The sequence below is a fragment of the Caretta caretta genome, chromosome 2 (assembly GCF_965140235.1).
Source record: "Caretta caretta isolate rCarCar2 chromosome 2, rCarCar1.hap1, whole genome shotgun sequence".
NCBI lineage: Eukaryota > Metazoa > Chordata > Testudines > Cheloniidae > Caretta > Caretta caretta.
The window spans coordinates 69,670,065-69,691,455 of NC_134207.1; the positions used below are offsets into that span (position 1 = coordinate 69,670,065).

General features: G+C 42.2%; 1 protein-coding gene across 1 annotated transcript in view; it reads right to left on the bottom strand.

The window, feature by feature from the left end:
- RP1 (RP1 axonemal microtubule associated) overlaps positions 1-21,391 on the bottom strand; it is a 185,368-nt gene that overhangs the window by 86,911 nt on the left and 77,066 nt on the right. Inside the window, exons 18-22 of the mRNA XM_075125222.1 lie at positions 19,696-19,898; positions 7,129-7,215; positions 3,724-3,856; positions 3,308-3,459; positions 333-487 (exon numbers count right to left, since the gene is read on the bottom strand). Coding sequence (XP_074981323.1) covers positions 333-487; positions 3,308-3,459; positions 3,724-3,856; positions 7,129-7,215; positions 19,696-19,898 — 730 coding nt within the window. The remainder of the gene's footprint in view (positions 1-332; positions 488-3,307; positions 3,460-3,723; positions 3,857-7,128; positions 7,216-19,695; positions 19,899-21,391) is intronic.

Genomic DNA, 21,391 nt, shown 5'->3' on the forward strand with positions numbered 1-21,391 from the left:
TAAATTAGGTAACCACCAGAAAACCCACCATCTTAGAGCATTGTTCCACATGTGACACAGGGACACTTGTACAATCCAATCATATAACATAATGAAGTACGGAGTTACTTTGGCACACACTACCTGGTAATCACTAAATTAAGCAATCAGTCCTGGAATGATAAGTTACATGAGTTTATCTGCCTGGTCCTGGAAAAACCAAACTGAGCACATCTATTGGCTAAATGTTTCACATAGGTATCATCCAAAGGGTATGTAGCCTTAAAGGATTATATGATATTTGGGAAGACAAAGCTAGTTTAAAAACAAAAGGGCTGTAGTATATATACAACCTCTCACAGTTGAAAATATGTTCAGAGTTCTTCCCAGCTTTTCTGATGATTACTTTCTCACAGTACCAGTACTGCGCCTCGTTACTGGCCTCGCAGTGCAATAGCACCTTCTGCAGTTTTCCAAGAGATACAGCTTCCATTTCAAACATATCCACCTAGAAGACAACAGTTCAGACAACACTTCATAACAGCAGTAAGAAAGGCTAAAAGCTGCTCAGCATTTTAAGGACTTTGATCCAATTCTCCTTACAGCCAAGGAAAAGATTTCAATTGGATATAATGGGAGTCAGATTGTTCCCAAAGGGGCAGATTCAAGCCCATCGAAGTTAACCAGTGTCTTTCCATTGGCTCGATGGATTCTGGATCAGGTAATAAGTGGACAAGGGTTACCCAAAGCTAAAAATCTGAATGTAATAATATTGGCAAAAACCTCATGTAAATTACCTTTACGATCCTTCCCCAAAAGTAGTGCAAAATTCTTCAGTACTGATCCAGTACACCTTACAATAATGCTTGAGCAGGTACTTTACAATACCGTAACACTATTTTCTTAGTAAGGGACATGGTTGCTTCATGGGAGGTTCCCCCCTCTATTTAAATGCCACTATGCTGAAAAAGCCACTTTGTTCTGCTTATCCATTTAGATTTGTGCAGAAGTTTGATGAAGATTGCTTTAATGGAGGCATGCAGCTGATCAGGTGAAAGATTCAGGTTGGCCAAGTTTTGACCTCATGAAGAGCACACAGTTCTCTTGTGCAAACTCTCTCTCTCTAAGTTTAACAGTCTGAATCATGTTTAACAGAAAAATTCAAAAGGAAGAGGTGAAAAGTATAAATTTATTACACACACGCAGAGATATAAAAAAAACAACAACGCTAAAAGCATGTTAAGGTTGTAAAATCAAGCACTCAAAAGATAGGAAATGTCAGAATTAGGGGTGTCCATGTAACCTTAGTTTAGCCTCCCTGTGCATATGCATGATGAGACGTTCTTTAATTATATGATCACATACTATATTTTCCACAGGACCACCTGCTTCATTCAGTGAACAGGATGGACAGAGCTCACTGATGGGTAACTCTCCAATATTTATTTTTATCCTCTTCGTTCTGTGTGGGTCTCCCGCCCCCGCCACTTTATTTACTGCACAACAACCAAACCTTGCACTGAATACAGAATTCTTCATTTCCTCATTGGTTTTTCTGTGCTGCAGTCAATGAACTGGTGTTCACAGTACTCTGCTGAGGTGAAGTGAAGTGGGGTTATTATCTCCATTCTATGATGAAGTTGAAGAACAGCGATTAAAGCCAAAATTGTCATCTAATTTTGGGTGCTCAATTTTAGAAGTGTAGGGCTGGATCTTTCAGAGTACTCAGTATTTCATAGCACTTTACATGTTCAGAGCACAGCTCCCATTAATCTCAGTTCCAGCTATGAGTGCTCAGCAAGTTAGTAAATCAGAGCTCAAGCATCTCAAGTTGAGTACCCAGAAAATGAGGAACACCATGGCCACCTGTGAAAGTTTGGTTTAAGTGCCTTGCCCAGCATCACATTAGGAACTCTGGCAAAGGCAGGAATAGAATCCAGTTCTCCACGGCAGTATTCAACTGCCTGAACCAGCAGATGCTACTTTCTGTTCCTGCAGTCCCCTGCCTCATTCACTATACACCTTCCAGCTTCTGTAACAAATGAGGTGAAGAATAGAATCTCCTCAATCTTAGCCTTTTTGTATAAATTATATAATACAGGACACTCTCATCAGCCTACCCAGAAGAGATCTCTTTATGTCTTGAATTTAAACTCCTTTGTGCAGTATTTTATATCTAATGCATTACTAATAAGGCAGATTTATATTCTATGCTGTTAAATTGGCACAGACCACCTGCAGTTTCTCAGTGTATCTGGGATGTTCTACTGTGCTGAATAATTTAGCATTTACATACGCTTTGCATTTTATAAGTATTCCTCAAATATGTCAATACAACCTGTTAGGTTAGTAAGCGTTAAATTTCACCCATTTTACAGATGGAGAAACTGAGACATAGTGGAGGCCAAGTGACTTACCAAGAGCACTCAGAAAGTCAGTGTATGTCAACACTACAATAAAACACCTGCAGCTGGTCCTTGTCTGCTTGCTCGGGATATGAGGCTATAAAATTACAGCATAGTCATTTGGGCTCAGGCTGGAGTCCTGATTCTGGGCTTACACGAGATCGAACAGCTACACTACAATTTTATAGCCTTGCAATCTGAGCCTTACAAGCCTGAGTCAGCTGACATGGGCCAGCCAGTAGTGTTTTATTGCAGTGTAGACCTATCCTCAGTGACAGGACCAGAATTAGAACTCAGTAATTTCTGAAATTCGGTCTCTTGCTCAGTCCACTAAACTATGCTGCAGAATGCAGCTTGTGTATTTTGCTTATGGTGAGGCTCTTAGGTACATGAAAGACAAATTAGATAGTTTTATTTACACCTGGATTGCATTAATCAGTATCAAAATGCTTTCCAAAACTGTCATGTGTTAGAAGAAATAGACAGCAAATGTTCCCACTGAGATTTGAAGCCATGAAACAATTTTTGTGCACTCATTTGTGTCCAATTTTGATCTTTTATGTTTTGACTGAAAATGTCTGTATTTTCCCTTGTGGCTTTTCTTTTTCTATTATTTTATTCTCCCTAATGTTCCTTCCCCCCCCTCCCCCCCACTTCCCATTTTTACTCTTGTTCCATTATTCATTTCTGGTTTACTAGGTCCTGTTTTTTCCTCACTTGTATTATTATCTCCCAGAAATGGCAAGCACCAAATGTACTGTATTATATCTATGAAAATCTTTAATAAAAGAGTAGCTAAATAAAGTGAAGTGTATCTGTGTCCAAGATTTTGATTAGTTCCCCTCAAAACCAATTTTAAGCATGTATAAGGGCTACTTTAAACATGTCTCTGTGAATATGCAAATTTCCTCGCTCAAACTTACCATTCCTCTCTGAAATTTCACTGGCATATCAGATTTATGCAGAAGTCTTAGACCAGAGTCACCTCTCTTTCCATAGATACATAGGTAGATCGGACAGTCTGTTTCAGCTTGCTCCAAATGGCCAGTGTAAACATAAATGTGGTATCTCACAACTTGCAAAACCGAGAAAGGAAAACACAAGTTAGTTATTCATACAGAGAGATCACAATTCATGTGTGTTCAACCTTCAGTCACAATGAAGACACTACCACAAATCTGGCTTGCACACATTTGCAGAGATTATATTTTCAAGAACTAAATTTAAGTGTTTTTTGAGATTACTAACAATACCTTTATGAACATACTGCTTGTGGAATATAACTCAGATAACCTGAATCCAGTACACCTAAGTGTGTACTTCTGAAGTATACACGTACTTGGATAAATGGGTTTTCCTGCTTCCTCTACTGGGAGTTCACATATAATATCTCCATCTCCACGGCTTCTTGACAACCACTTGTTTGCTGGAAAGTTCAGAGTCCTCCTGCTCTTTACGTGTTGCAGTGTCACCTAGGGGAGAAGCAGTAGCAACAACCATGATGCAATGCAGTTTCTCCAGTTCTGCAGTGCCCAATACTTAAGAGAGACTTTTTTCTTCATTTTACATTTCTAATTTTGTTATCACTTTACCAATGTCCCTCCACCTGGAACTAAAAAGACAATCTTTAGAGAGAATCTTTATACCCACTCATTCCTTGGTATCTCTGCTGTAACTGCCAACATCTATTATTTTGATCTGCTAAGAGTTCTCAAAATATGTCTTATTTTTGGCATGAGCAAACACATGAATTAAATTTTCCTTCTTACCTTACTAAACATCACTGGTTCTGATTTTTGTCCATGGATAAATTCCATGGAAAACTGCCTTCTGAACTGCAGAATGAAAACATTCTGAAAAATGAGCAGAGAGACTAGGTTTTTGGAAAGGGACATGGGTCTGTTACAGCACCTTTCCATTATAAATGGAAATGGGCTGAAACCAAATTTCTGAATCTAAATCCCTCTGAACTTTGGTGAAGAAAAGCATGTGTTTTCATAGATTCTAAGAAATCAGTTTGTTGAAATTGGTGGATCCAGATCCAAATTCTGTAGCTGGCTCCTGCTTCTATAATGGAACAAACCAAAACCCTGCATCCAAACACATTTACACATTCACCACTTCAAGATAGTTCAGGATCCAAATTTTGAGCTATTTGCTACTGAGCGCTATGGTAATAACTGTCTTATTTGTTGCTTCATGTTATTAGAGGAGATTTTTTTCCTTTCTTTCTTAGGGATGGTTATTATTGGCCTTCGATTATAGCAGTACATACTACAGTTTTCCCTTCCTCAACCTTCATTAGCAGCAGGCATTCACTGCCAAAACCATTCTCTCTCTCTCTACACTCTTGAGGCTGTTTAAAAGACGGTATTCTTAGAAAAAGCTTTATTATTAAAATTATGAAATTAGATATTTGCACTCAAATTCTAAACGCACATTTTAGAGGGGGAGAAAAGACTCCTTTAAGTTGCTTCCCCATTAAAGTGGACATGTATTTTACTTAAAATAATATTAATTTAAAAGAGAGTATTTGGGTTCCAACATGAAATACTTCTGCAGCAGTGATTTTCAATCACTAATTGAATTTACAGGACAACCTCAAATAGTTATTGGCACACCTCCCCCTGCAGATTCAGAGCAACAACAAATGTTAGGTGCATTGACCAAAAAAAAAAAAAAAAAACAACTTTCAAGCTAATTCGTTTCCTTAAGTGAAGGGAATTATTTGAAATCCCAGAGTTGCCCTATGAAGTTTGGACTAAAATATTAAAGAAATGTGCTGTAACCAACAGGTTGGGAAACAGATTTCCTGAAATCATTTGAGCAAACTGAAACATTTAAACTTCTATTCAGGTTTGATATTCCTAAACTTCAGGCCTCTGAGCTCATGTCAAAAATCTGCTATTGCCATGCAGTTCTGGTTTTAGGATTCAGGCCTTGTAAAATGAAATGACAGAATAGAAGGCAGGCATGTGTGTTTCCATACATGTAGGATAGGAGACAAAGCACAAGTACTTGGTCTGGAGTTCTGAAAGGAATATTACATGATAGGTCTGTGCTAGTATGAATTTATTCTACCAAGGTTTATTTTGCAAAATAGAGTGGAATAGAACATAAGAATGGGGCCTTACTGGGTCAGACCAAAGGTCCATCTAGCCCAGTATCCTGTCTTCTGACAGTGGCCAGTGCCAGTTGTCCCAGAAGGAATGAACAGAACAGGTTATCATCAAGTGATCCATCCCCTATCACTCATTCCCAGCTTCTGGCAAACAGAGGCTAGGGATACCATTCCTGCCCATCCTGGCTAATAGCTATTGATGGTATAATCACTGAATTATGTCACTTAGTAGCTCTGAAATATGTTTTTCCAAGCATGGATATTATTAGGTGCAAGGATATCACTGGGGTGTTTATAGCCAAACTTTGGTCTTTTTCCCCCCATGAAACTGTCGATGGTGCAGCTGAAATTCTGTGACTTTTCACAGTCAATTTCTAGAGGTAATATAAGAGCAATCTACTGCAAACTGAAAAATACAGTTCCATTTTTTAGGATGCAAAATTTGACAGAGTATCAATACTTCAAAATTAGCACCTAGGTACCACAGTGATTGGCACATTAGAAAAAAAATGCTAACAAAGCCAAGTTTGCGGGAGTTTAAATGCAAAATTTTGGCTCTGGCCCATCCCATTTATAAACTTGACTGTGATAATACATTTATGTAAATGCTTTGGTGGCATGTATTTTGGGATTACACAATCTGTCAGTAATTTCACCTTCTCTGAATGCCCTGGCTAACTGCAAAATTAGGTATTTTTCCCCCAGAGTCAAAGAATTTCTCCTTGGCCCTGGAAAGTAACTATTTACATACTCTAGGATGTACAGTATATACCATGATCAAAGGACTCTGTGGTTGCACACAAGTAGAAATGTGCCAAAAAAGTTGAACCAGAGGAAAAATCTCAAGTTTTGATTGTTATTGAAAATAAAACATTCCACCATGTTGCCTTGAAATTCAGATTGGTCTTTCATTGCATTGCATGTCAGCTAGTCTTCAGCTGTCTTATGCTACAGATTCATTTAACCCAGTGGTTTTCAACCTGGGGTCCGTGGACCCATGGGGGTCTGCAGGCTCGGTCTAAGACTTCCAAAGGGGTCTAGATCTTTATTTGAAATTTTTTAGGGGTCCACAAATGAAAAAAGGTTGAAAAGCACTGATTTAACCAAAACAAATCAAGTTTGGGGATCAGTGATGAGCTGAGTGAATTACCCCAAACTATCACCACACCCCAGAAAATGCTTTGGGTCAACTTCCTTATAATTATTATTATAAATTATTAATTTATTTTCTAATGCATTTGGATACTTTAATGAATAATATAGGCCCATCTGGTGAGCACCAGGGATTAGGTTTATCCAGTCAAATTGGTGCAGCAGTAGTTTAATGGACAGAGCTCAGAGTGTGTTCTGTTCCTGACTCTGACACAGACTTGCCTACTGACCTTGGGAAAGTCTTGGGAAACCACTTTCTGCCTCAGTTATCTCATCTGTAAAATGATACTTACTCTTCTCTATAAAGTGATTTGAGTTGAAAAGTGCTAAATAAGTATTAATTATTATTTTAATTATCACCCAACCTGTGCCATTCAGTTTTTACAAGATTTACTATAAAGTCACAAAGCAATGAATTAAAGCACTAATTATGCTAAAGAATGATCAGCAAATTAACCATAAAAATCTTACCTTTTCTAACTTCCATTCTGGGTGTTCATTTATTCCATCATGTCCTATCCTTATCTTATAGAATTCTCCAATATATTTTATTTCAACCTGAATTTAAACACAAAACAGCACATGTAAATAAGGATCAAGCATTGAAGCTCTATACTTCAGGCTTGCTTGGCTTGTGATGTGAAGGTTAGAGGCTGTTTAACCAAAGCTCCCATTGGAGAACTGACCCTGCAGTTGATTCAAGATTAGAAGGCAGCCTTACACAATTCTACTTGCCCACATATATTGCGTGCAAAGCTTCTTGACAATAAGAGTGGGCGTGTGTATTTTGTGCCCAGGCTGCTATCTTTTCATGATAGTTTTGCAAAAAAACCCAACCCTCGAAATATTTCCTTTCCTGTGTTTCAGCTTATTGCAGGTGAAAGAAAAAACTAATGTACTTTTCACCATTTGTGCTGTTTACACTTTTTGCCATTCATTCAGCTTGGCTAACGAGGGCCACATTTTTTAAAAAATTAGTCCACGTGCACAACTGTCATTCTTTCCCAATTTCCCTGAGAAAGTGAAGTACCTATGTGTACAAAGATTCAACAAAAAGATGCAACAATTCATGCATATTTTCAGGCAAACCTTGGACTGCCCCTTTTCAAAATCTGGCCCTGAAAATAGGCTATTCAGTTTCTCTTCTGCATAGGCGCTAATATAATTAGATGGATTCCACCTTAGCCCCAGTGGAACCAAGATACTGGCACAGAAAATTAGCAATATTTTTGAGATGGTTTCAACTCGCAGGTTGGGGGAAAAAATGGTTTGACAAAGCTGAACGGTGAGCGACACAAAAATAAATCTGTCCAGTAAAAGATAGATCAGAAATTACAGCTGAGCTGGAGGAGGGACGATTTACATCAGAGGTACATTCTGGAAAAGTAAAAGAGTGGCAGATTATAAAGTTGAATAACAATAGGCATGCCATCAAAAGTGAAAACTGAAACATGCTGGATCAATGTGAGATGCTAAAAAGCAAAAACAGATGAACTACTATACTTGGCTGTGGAAGAGGACACTGATGTAATTGGCATTATTAACATATAAGGGCGTGTCAAAAAAACAAGGGGATCTAGTAATACCCGGCTAGGTAGGACAGATTAGCTGGTAGAAGTGGGAGATTAGTACAATATCTAAAAGAGTACATTGAATCTAAGAGCCTGATTCTCCTCTCACTTATACCAGCCTAAATCTGGATTGACTCCATCAAAGATAGCGGAGCAATCTTGGTGTAAAACTAACGTGACAAGGGAATTGGGCTAACAATTTCTGAGCAGACAGGACCATACAATAGAATCTGACTACAAATCCCAAATCATATGAATACAAATGTACCATCAACCTCCTGTTGAGGAAAAAGGTATTGAGTACACAGCAGTGAAGGGGATCAAAGAGAAACCTCAGGCCTCATTCCGGCATTGGGATCTCCTAGAGTGGAACCCTGCACATGCGCCAAGTCCCACTGACATATGCACAGGCATCTGTTCAAGCAGATCCCAATGCAGGATTGGGTCTATAGCTAAAAAAAAAGACCCAGTGAGCAAGTTTAGTTACCTACATATAGACTGGCCATTTGTCACAATGAGAGAAGCAATTTTAGGACACTTTAAACACTTGCTTCTTGGAACAGGTATGTAAGGGTATGTCTACACTACGGAATAAGGTCGAATTTATAGAAGTCGGTTTTTTAGAAATCGGTTTTATATATTCGAGTGTGTGTGTCCCCACAGAAAATGCTCTAAGTGCATTAAGTGCATTAACTCGGCGGAGCGCTTCCACAGTACCGAGGCTAGAGTCGACTTCCGGAGCGTTGCACTGTGGGTAGCTATCCCACAGTTCCCGCAGTCTCCGCTGCCCATTGGAATTCTGGGTTGAGATCCCAATGCCTGATGGGGCTAAAACATTGTCGCGGGTGGTTCTGGGTACATATCGTCAGGCCCCCGTTCCCTCCCTCCCTCCGTGAAAGCAAGGGCAGACAATTGTTTTGCGCCTTTTTTCCTGAGTTACCTGTGCAGATGCCATACCACGGCAAGCATGGAGCCCGCTCAGGTAACCGTCACCCTATGTCTCCTGGGTGCTGGCAGATGCGGTACGGCTTTGCTACACAGTAGCAGCAACCCATTGCCTTCTGGCAGCAGACGGTGCAATATGACTGGTAGTCGTCCTCGTCGTGTCCGAGGTGCTCCTGGCCACGTCGGCTGGGAGCGCCTGGGCAGACATGGGCGCAGGGACTAAATTTGGAGTGACTTGACCAGGTTATTCTCTTTAGTCCTGCAGTCAGTCCTATTGAACCATCTTATGGTGAGCGGGCAGGCGATACGGACTGCTAGTAGTCGTATTGTACCATCTTCTGCCAGGCAGGCAAGAGATGAGGATTGCTAGTAGTCATATTGTACCATCTTCTGCCAGGCAGGCAAGAGATGAGGATGGCTAGCAGTTGTACTGTACCATCTTCTGCCGAGCAGCCATGAGATGTGGATGGCATGCAGTCCTTCTGCACCGTCTGCTGCCAGCCAAAGATGTAAAAGATAGATGGAGTGGGTCAAAACAAGAAATAGACCAGATTTGTTTTGTACTCATTTGCCTCCTCCCCTGTCTAGGGGACTCATTCCTCTAGGTCACACTGCAGTCCCTCACAGAGAAGGTGCAGCGAGGTAAATCTAGCCATGTATCAATCAGAGGCCAGGCTAACCTCCTTGTTCCAATAAGAACAATAACTTAGGTGCACCGTTTCTTATTGGAACCCTCCGTGAAGTCCTGCCTGAAATACTCCTTGATGTAAAGACACCCCCTTTGTTGATTTTAGCTCCCTGAAGCCAACCCTGTAAGCCGTGTCGTCAGTCGCCCCTCCCTCCATCAGAGCAATGGCAGACAATCGTTCCGCGCCTTTTTTCTGTGCGGACACCATACCAAGGCAAGCATGGAGGCCGCTCAGCTCACTTTGGCAATTAGGAGCACATTAAACACCACACGCATTATCCAGCAGTATATGCAGCACCGGAACCTGGCAAAGCGATACCGGGCGAGGAGGCAACGTCAGCGCGGTCACGTGAGTGATCAGGACATGGACACAGATTTCTCTGAAAGCATGGGCCCTGCCAATGCATGCATCATGGTGCTAATGGGGCAGGTTCATGCTGTGGAACGCCGATTCTGGGCTCGGGAAACAAGCACAGACTGGTGGGACCGCATAGTGTTGCAGGTCTGGGATGATTCCCAGTGGCTGCGAAACTTTCGCTTGCGTAAGGGCACTTTCATGGAACTTTGTGACTTGCTTTCCCCTGTCCTGAGGCGCATGAATACCAAGATGAGAGCAGCCCTCACAGTTGAGAAGCGAGTGGCGATAGCCCTGTGGAAGCTTGCAACGCCAGACAGCTACCGGTCAGTTGGGAATCAATTTGGAGTGGGCAAATCTACTGTGGGGGGCTGCTGTGATGCAAGTAGCCCACACAATCAAAGATCTGCTGATATCAAGGGTAGTGACCCTGGGAAATGTGCAGGTCATAGTGGATGGCTTTGCTGCAATGGGATTCCCTAACTGTGGTGGGGCTATAGACGGAACCCATATCCCTCTCTTGGCACCGGACCACCAAGCCGCCGAGGGGTACTTTTCGATAGTGCTGCAAGCTCTGGTGGATCACAAGGACGTTTCACCAACATCAACATGGGATGGCCGGGAAAGGTGCATGATGCTCGCATCTTCAGGAACTCTGGTCTGTTTCAAAAGCTGCAGGAAGGAACTTTATTCCCAGACCAGAAAATAACTGTTGGGGATGTTGAAATGCCTATATGTATCCTTGGGGACCCAGCCTACCCCTTAATGCCATGGCTCATGAAGCCATACACAGGCAGCCTGGACAGTAGTCAGGAGCTGTTCAACTACAGGCTGAGCAAGTGCAGAATGGTGGTAGAATGTGCATTTGGACGTTTAAAGGCGTGCTGGCGCAGTTTACTGACTCGCTTAGACCTCAGCGAAACCAATATTCCCACTGTTATTACTGCTTGCTGTGTGCTCCACAATATCTGTGAGAGTAAGGGGGAGACGTTTATGGCGGGGTGGGAGGTTGAGGCAAATCGCCTGGCTGCTGGTTACACGCAGCCAGACACCAGGGCGGTTAGAAGAGCACAGGAGGGCGCGGTACACATCAGAGAAGCTTTGAAAACCAGTTTCATGACTGGCCAGGCTACGGTGTGAAAGTTCTGTTTGTTTCTCCTTGATGAAACCCCCCGCCCCTTGGTTCACTCTACTTCCCTGTAAGCTAACCACCCGCCCCTCCTCCCTTCAATCACCGCTTGCAGAGGCAATAAAGTCATTGTTGCTTCACATTCATGCATTCTTTATTCATTCATCACACAAATAGGGGGATGACTACCAAGGTAGCCCAGGAGGGGTGGTGGAGGAGGGAAGGAAAATGCCACACAGCACTTTAAGCACAGCACTTTAAAAGTTTACAACTTTAAAATTTATTGAATGACAGCCTTCTTTTTTTTGGGCAATCCTCTGTGGTGGAGTGGCTGGTTGGCCGGAGGCCCCCCCACCGCGTTCTTGGGCGTCTGGGTGTGGAGGCTATGGAACTTGGGGAGGAGGGCGGTTGGTTACACAGGGGCTGCAGTGGCAGTCTGTGCTCCAGCTGCCTTTGCTGCAGCTCAACCATACACTGGAGCATACTGGTTTGGTCCTGCAGCAGCCTCAGCATTGAATCCTGCCTCCTCTCATGACGCTGCCGCCACATTTGAGCTTCAGCCCTGCCTTCAGCCCGCCACTTACTCTCTTCAGCCCGCCACTTACTCTCTTCAGCCCGCCACCTCTCCTCCCGGTCATTTTGTGCTTTCCTGCACTCTGACATTATTTGCCTCCACGCATTCGTCTGTGCTCTGTCAGTGTGGGAGGACAGCATGAACTCGGAGAACATTTCATTGCGAGTGCGTTTTTTTTTCTTTCTAAGCTTCACTAGCCTCTGGGAAGGAGAAGATCCTGTGATCATTGAAACACATGCAGCTGGTGGAGAAAAAAAAAGGGACAGCGGTATTTAAAAAGACACATTTTATAAAACAGTGGCTACACTCTTTCAGGGTAAACCTTGCTGTTAACATTACATACATAGCACATGTGCTTTCGTTACAAGGTCGCATTTTGCCTCCCCCCACTGCGTGACTACCCCCTCATCCTTCCCCCTCCCTGTGGCTAACAGCGGGGAACATTTCTGTTTAGCCACAGGCAAACAGCCCAGCAGGAATGGGCTCCTCTGAGTGTCCCCTGAAGAAAAGCACTCTATTTCAACCAGGTGACCATGAATTATATCTCACTCTCCTGAGGATAACACAGAGAGATAAAGAACGGATGTTGTTTGAATGCCAGCAAACATACACTGCAATGCTTTGTTCTACAATGATTCCCGAGTACGTGTTACTGGCTTGGAGTGGTAAAGTGTCCTACCATGAAGGACGCAATAAGGCTGCCCTCCCTAGAAACCTTTTGCAAAGGCTTTAGGACTACATCTAGGAGAACCGCGAATGCCAGGGCAAAGTAATCCTTTCACATGCTTGCTTTTAAACCATGCATAGTATTTTAAAAGGTACACTCACCAGAGGTCCCTTCTCCGCCTGCTGGGTCCAGGAGTCAGCCTTGGGTGGGTTCGGGGGGTACTGGCTCCAGGTCCAGGGTGAGAAACAGTTCCTGGCTGTCAGGAAAACCGGTTTCTCCGCTTGCTTGCTGTGAGCTATCTACAACCTCCTCCTCATCATCATCTTCTTCGTCCCCAAAACCTGCTTCCATATTGCCTCCATCTCCATTGAAGGAGTCAAACAACACGGCTGGGGTAGTGGTGGCTGAACCCCCTAAAATGGCATGCAGCTCATCATAGAAGCGGCATGTTTGGGGCTCTGACCCGGAGCGGCCGTTCGCCTCTCTGGTTTTCTGGTAGGCTTGCCTCAGCTCCTTCAGTTTCACGCGGCACTGCTTCGGGTCCCTGTTATGGCCTCTGTCCTTCATGCCCTGGGAGATTTTCACAAAGGTTTTGGCATTTCGAAAACTGGAACGGAGTTCTGATAGCACGGATTCCTCTCCCCAAACAGCGATCAGATCCCGTACCTCCCGTTCGGTCCATGCTGGAGCTCTTTTGCGATTCTGGGACTCCATCATGGTCACCTGTGCTGATGAGCTCTGCATGGTCACCTGCAGCTTGCCACGCTGGCCAAACAGGAAATGAGATTCAAAAGTTCGCGGTTCTTTTCCTGTCTACCTGGCCAGTGCATCTGAGTTGAGAGTGCTGTCCAGAGTGGTCACAATGGAGCACTCTGGGATAGCTCCCAGAGGCCAATACCATCGAATTGTGTCCACAGTACACCAAATTCGAGCCGGCAACGTCGATTTAAGCGCTAATCCACTTGTCAGGGGTGGAGTAAGGAAATCGATTTTAAGAGCCCTTTAAGTCGAAATAAAGGGCTTCATTGTGTGGACAGGTGCAGGTTTACATCGATTTAACGCTGCTAAATTCGACCTAAAGTCCTAGTGTAGACCAGGGCTTAGGGCTAAGTAATACACATGGGGTTGGTTCAAGGAGCAACTGTAGTTAGGCCACTAAATAACAGTGACCTCAATACAATTAAATTCAGCATCCTTGAGGGGAATCTTAATCCCTCAATGTTGGCAGTCTCCTTTTAACTCAGGTCAGAAAATAAAGAGTAGAGATGCCAGTGTAAGTATATGAATTTGCTGGACCTTCTGAATCCTAGATCTAGGATTGGAACAGACAAGGCATGGAATGGAGAATCCCCTTTCTCTTCTGGAATATACCAGCGAATCAAAGTGCAGTCAACACTCAAAGGTACACTTAGACCTGGGAGTACTTTCCAGAAATTACTGCCATTTTGCGGAGTTGTTTTGACAAATATTCAGAGCATCTGTCCAGTTCGTGAATATGAAAATGTAAAGCATGCAGCAAAATAACATCTCTCAGGATGTATTAGAGCAACACGGTTAAAAAATGACAGGTTTTCTAACATAAAACCTAGTATTAGTCATAAAATTGTATGGAGGATACAAAAGGCCCAAATAATCCAGCTCCAAAAAATGGCATAGAGAGATCTGTAAACTGTTAGAAGTCACTGATGTATTCTTATCTTTTTGATTGAATACAGTTTGTATTTCACTTGCACCTTTACTTTGTAAAGCATTTTGTTGCACCGTTAAGTATAAAGGATACTCTTATAGCCCAACTCTATCCCATTTTTCAGGTTGTTTTGATGCTGAACTGTTATCATTATTTAAATTGAATACAAATCATTTCACATCCTATACATTGTAGTACAAGTAGAGGTTCTCAGGCACTTGAAAGGCAGATTTACTGTCAGATTATTTCTCAGTGAGTGTTCTTCTGACTAAAAGGCTTATGGCAGCATCCTCTGTCATATTCTCCTTTTTCCTAGCCCAGCTCACTGCTGGTTCAAATCCCAAAGAGCTGTTTACATTGTTTTAAATAGCTTTCTTTTTACTCTTTCTGTTAAAAGTCCCTACTCATATATTATCCACCTACTCTCTATTTCCATTAATAAAAATAAAGTTTCCTTGTCTCCCCTCACAGCTTAATATTTCTCCAACTCTTATTTCTAGGCCCAGCGGCCTTTATAAGAACATTGTACTGCTCCCCAGAACACTTTGCCTGGCCAATACAAAGAATGTTTAGGAAAATAATGACAGTTTTCAGAGTAGCAGCCATGTTAGTCTGTATTCGCAAAAAGAAAAGGAGTACTTGTGGCACCTTAGAGACTAACCAATTTATTGAGCATAAGCTTTCGTGAGCTACAGCTCACTTCATCGGATGCATTCAGTGGAAAACATAGTGGGGAGATTTATATACACAGAGAACGTGAAATAATGGGTGTTACCATACACACTCTAATGAGAATGATCACTTAAGGTGAGCTATTACCAGCAGAAGAGTGTGTGTGGGGGGGAACCTTTTGTAGTGATAATCAAGGTGGGCCATTTCCAGCAGTTGACCCTCAAATAAATTTGTTAGTCTCTAAGGTGCCACAAGTACTCCTTTTCTTTTTAAGAAAATAATGTTAACTCATATTTCTGTTTTCCTTGATGTTGCCACAGGTTGAGCAGCTCATAGGGTATAGGTGAGAGTTGGAGGATTCCAAGTCATTTACTGAGATCAGTGGGAAGATAGGGAAACTTAAATTATATTAACAAAACAAAATCTATCACCACACTTGGAAGATGATGATGTTCTCCATTTGATTCAGCAGTAATTTACTTCTGTGGGCTCAGATCCTGATACCCTCACCCATGTTGTGTAGTACCTTACTCCATGAGTCAATAGGATCATATGATATGATGATATTAGAGTAAGGATGTCATAACCTGGTTCTGAGTCAATAAACTTGATATATTATCCTTTCATTCAAAAACTCTGAATATGCATTACTGTCATGTTTTATGCCTATTTTGATTATCCTTTTCCATCCCATTTGGTTAATGGTTCAGCTGGCCGGTCTGCCTGCCCTCTTTTGTGTCAGTGTTAATAGGCAATGTATTGGCTTTGTGGAAATGCAAGGAGTGACATCTGCCTAGAACAAGCTTCGCACCTATTTGTCTGGCCAAAAGAAAGATTCCCTTTGGTATAATTATTAGAGAAGGGTATAGCCAAGTGTGTCCATTAGTATAGTACGTATAATATGCCCAGGCAATCTTTTCTCATGTTAGCAGCCTCAAAGGGGATTCAACAGGTAATGTCTACTTACATGAGAAAGGGATGTGATTCCTTTTATTTCTAGAGGCAAGGGTATTTCCACTTTCTGATAGCTGTCTGCATGACTTTGGCAATAGGGAATCATAGAATCATAGAATATCAGGATTGGAAGGGACCTCAGGAGGTCATCTAGTCCAACCCCCTGTTCAAAGCAGGACCAATCTCCAACTAAATCATCCCAGCCAGGGCTTTGTCAAGCCTGACCTTAAAAATATCTAAGGAAGGAGATTCCACCACCTCCCTAGGTAACGCATTCCAGTCTTTCACCACCCTCCTAGTGAAAGTTTTTCCTAATATCCAACCTAAACCTCACCCACTGCAACTTGAGACAATTACTCCTTGTTCTGTCATCAGCTACCACTGAGAACAATCTAGATCCATCCTCTTTGGAACCCCCTTTCAGGTAGTTGAAAGCAGCTATCAAATCCCCCCTCATTCTTCTCTTCCGCGGACTAAACAATCCCAGTTCCCTCAGCCTCTCCTCATAAGTCATGTGCTCCAGTCCCCTAATCATTTTTGTTGCCCTCCGCTGGACTCTTTCCAATTTTTCCACATCTTTCTTGTAGCATGTAGCCCAGAACTGGACACAGTACTCCAGATGAATCCTCACCAATGTCGAATAGAGGGGAACGATCACATCCCTCGATCTGCTGGCAATGCCCCTACATATACATCCCAAAATGCCATTGGCCTTCTTGGCAACAAGGGCACAATGTTGACTTATATCCAGCTTCTCATCCACTGTAACCCCTAGGTCCTTGTCTGCAGAACTGCTGCCGAGCCATTCGGTCCCCAGTCTGTAGTGGTGCATGGGATTCTTCCGTCCTAAGTGCAGAACTCTGCACTTGTCCTTGTTGAACCTCATCAGATTTTTTTTGGCCCAATCCTCTATTTTGTCCAGGGCCCTCTGTATCCTATCCCTACCCTCCAGAGTATCTACCTCTCCTCCCAGTTTAGTGTCATCTGAAAACTTGCTGAGGGTGCAATCCACACCATCCTCCAGATCATTTATGAAGATATTGAACAAAACCAGCCCCAGGACCGACCCTTGGAGCACTCCACTTGATACCGGCTGCCAACTAGACATGGAGCCATTGATCACTACCCCTTGAGCCCGACAATCTAGCCAACTTTCTATCCACCTTATAGTCCATTCATCCAGCCCATACTTCTTTAACTTGCTGGCAAGAATACTGTGGGAGACCGTGTCAAAAGCTTTGCTAAAGTCAAGGAACAACACGTCCACCGCTTTCCCCTCATCCACAGAGCCAGTTATCTTGTCATAGAAGGCAATTAGATTAGTCAGGCATGACTTGCCCTTGGTGAATCCATGCTGACTGTTCCTGATCACTTTCCTCTCCTCTAAGTGCTTCTGAATTGATTCCTTGAGGACCTGCTCCATGATTTTTCCAGGGACTGAGGTGAGGCTGACTGGCCTGTAGTTCCCAGGATCCTCCTTCTTCCCTTTTTTAAAGATGGGCACTACATTAGCCTTTTTCAAGTCGTCTGGGACTTCCCCAGATTGCCATGAGTTTTCAAAGATAATGGCCAATGGCTCTGCAATCACATCCTCCAACTCCTTTAGCACTCTCGGATGCAGCACATCCGGCCCCATGGACTTGTGCTTGTCCAGCTTTTCTAAATAGTCCCGAACTACTTCTTTCTCCACAGAGGGCTAGTCACCTCCTCCCCATGCTGTGCTGCCCAGTGCAGTAGTCTGGGAGTTGACCTTGTTCGTGAAGACAGAGGCAAAAAAAGCATTGAGTACATTAGCTTTTTCCACATCCTCTGTCACTAGGTTGCCTCCCTCATTCAGTAAGGGGCCCACACTTTCTTTGACTTTCTTCTTGTTGCTAACATACCTGAACAAACCCTTCTTGTTACTCTTAACATCTCTTGCTAGCTGCAACTCCAGGTGTGATTTGGCCTTCCTGATTTCACTCCTGCATCCCCGAGCAATATTTTTATACTCTTCCCTGGTCATTTGTCCAATCTTCCACTTCTTGTAAGCTTCTTTTTTGTGTTCAAGACCAGCAAGGATTTCACTGTTAAGCCAAGCTGGTCGCTTGCCATATTTACTATTCTTTCTACACATTGGGATGGTTTGTCCCTGTAACCTCAATAAGGATTCTTTAAAATACAGCCAGCTCTCCTGGACTCCTTTCCCCCTCATGTTATTCTCCACGGGGATCCTGCTTTAGGAAAGGGATTCAAATTGCCCTGGGTTACCATAATGCTGTCTGAGATAGTTTTCTTCCTAGAACTCCTAGCTAGACCTCTGAGGAAGTCGATCATTTTAAAAATGAAAAAGTAAAGTCTCCTGCTTTAGCAAAGTGCAAGTGGAAACACGTCAGGCTCAAGCACACAAGCAATAAAGAGAATCAGTTATAAAACCAATCTTGCATTCCTCGCCCCATTCTCGTCGACTGCTATACTCGCACTGATCCACAGGTACAAAACAATGTCACTTTTGAAAAGAGTACTTACTCATTAGCTAGCTTTTGATGGATTTGTCTACTGCAGGCTAATGAGGGGAAATGTTTTAATTGATATTTGTTATGTCAGGCCTGAAAGCCAGAGCGTCAGTGTGTGGAGTGTAGCAGCCCATGCTGCTGATGGAGAGATTCTTCTTTTCTTCAAGATCAATATTCATAGGACACGGCTATAATGGATATCTATTTTATAGCAGGACAATTGGTCCATATCTTAGGGAATCTATGGACAGGGAGAGAAGTTAATATTGCAGACATGCTATTACCCAAAACTGGTTATAAATTATTCACTAGTGAGGAGAAAGGAGTTCCCAGTGGGTTGTAGCTCTGTGAAATATACACTGTACGTATTTCCAAAACTAACATCACAGCTAATAGCCTCAATACTTAAGCCATATTAGTACAAAGTACTTATTAATTATTATTATGGACAATAAGGATCTTGGTGTGAGTCACAACTACAGTAGTATAGAAGATGCACACACAGCAAGTTCTAGTACATGATGGACAGTATCATTTCTGGTGAATTAATTCATACATGGCTTCCAGCTGGAAGACAACAAAAGAGGATATGTCCCTCCTATAAAAGCTTTGTGTGAGAACCAAGAGAAGCTTTAGCCCTTTGTTAATAGTAATTTCTTCCTTCCATTCTATCTGGAGGTAAGCTCCTTTACAAACTGGATCCTAATTATATTAATAAAGTCAACCGCAAAACTCCTTTTGTTTTCATTGCAGGATATAAACAGGATCAGATCCTGACAATGTAACATTCATGTTATTGTAATCTATTAATACCATGTATAAACCTTTTACATTTCATTCTTTTATTAGGGCATTAGTTAGCTGGAAAACGGTGAGGTTATGACTCTTAGCAGAGCCAACCATGCAGTACTCATTTTTGAGCCATGATTACAACAGTGTATTCAAGAATGCATTTCATTTCTAAAGATCCTGTAAATGATACACATCTTTCAGTGGATATGATTTGTGCAGAGGTAGATGGTTTCTAAGACTAGTTTCAAACCAACTGCCTAAACTAATTGCTTTAAAGAAAGCAATTTACTTCCGCAGTTTCCCCTGCTTGTCTAAGATATGAGAGAAAAGAGTATTTCCTCTGTCATGTACTATATATATTTAGCTAATTTAATACAGAATTCAGAGACATTAGATATAGATTTATTTTATGCAGTAAGTATAGGGAGAAAACATTTTCCCTATCACATGAGAGAATTATCTTTGGAAAGGTATTCAGTAAAATAATGTTCCCAGCCTTCATTAGCTACCTGAAATTCATCCTCCTGCCTGGGAAGAAATAGTTGCTCCCCGTTGTCCTTGCCAAGAGTTATTGGTCCAGCTACTCCTTTGTCTCCATATATCCAGAGTGTGACATTTGCTTGAGTTCCTGCACTTCCTGTCAGCACTGACACTTTCCATTCATCATCTAAAGGAAGGGGATACTTGGTACCTTGGGTATTTTTCATTTCCTCTGTGAAATACAGAACATTAGTGGTAAATCAAAATTGACATGAAACTGACAGTCCCTGTTGTAACATCAACACATAAAGGAAACATAACAGAAAGAGGATTGTATTTTTTCACTGTAAGTGAGGGAGGCTAAAAAGATTGATTTGTGTTTTTTGTCTAATCCAAAATGTTCTGGTTAGCTGAAACTGAACTACTAAAATCAAACTGGAAAAGACCAAGCATCTCAAATGTGTACTCCCCAACCCTACAATGTGCTTCCCCATCCCTGCAATGTTCTATGATTCAATGGAAATGCCAGCTTCTAAGATCTCTTTACCTATCTTCATTGTGGAATTACATATTGTCACAATCAGAAGATGAAGTCAGAAATTTAAAAATGGAGAGCAATAAAGTAAAACTGAAATAGCTGTCTGTTGCTTTAAAATATGTGCAAGCTAAACAAGGGTGAGTTGAATCATATATTTCTCAAACAGCTATATACGCTGGTGTTCAGGAAATTTCTTATTCAGGATCTGTTGCTGTCAAGGGTAGCAAAATGAAACCGACAAGAGATCCTGTATGATGTACTTTACTGCGCTGCTTGCAAATAGAGCCGGGGAGGTGGGGTGCAGAAACTCTTCCTGTGTGGGGCCATGTCATGTACTATACCGGTTCCATTGTTTTGGAGTAAGTTGGTTTCTACTTCTTTAGAGGGGTGAGACCATGACAGTAACATTTTTTGTGGTGTGAAGGCCCTCACTATCTGTTTAAAACAATTGTATATAGTTGAGTACTTTTCATTTCTTCCAGCATTTAGGATAATTCAGCACTGGTATCAAATAGGATTTCTCATGTGCTTAAAGCTAAGCTTATGCTTAAGTATTTCCTGGATTGGTGCCATAATACTCAATTTGAAAGAATCATTAATGCCTGAAAGCAGAGTCAAATTAAGTTTCAAATAAAAAAAAAAAGTGACTATCTGAGGAAAGTAAATGGAAGAACAGCTTTGAACTCAAAAAGAAAAGGAGTACTTGTGGCACCTTAGAGACTAACCAATTTATTTGAGCATGAGCTTTCGTGAGCTACAGCTCACTTCATCAGATGCATACCATGGAAACTGCAGCAGACTTTATATATACACAGAGAATATGAAACAATACCTCCTCCCACCCCACTGTCCTGCTGGTAATAGCTTATCTAAAGTGATCATCAGGTGGGCCATTTCCAGCACAAATCCAGGTTTTCTCACCCTCCACCCCCCCACACAAATTCACTCTCCTGATGGTGCTAGCCTATCCAAAGTGACAACTCTTTACATAATCAAGTCGGGCTATTTCCTGCACAAATCCAGGTTTTCTCACATCCCCCCCACCCCCATACACACACAAACTCACTCTCCTGCTGGTAATAGCTCATCTAAACTGACCACTCTCCAAGTTTAAATCCAAGTTAAACCAGAACATCTGGGGGGGGGGGGAGGGTAGGAAAAAACAAGAGGAAACAGGCTACCTTGCA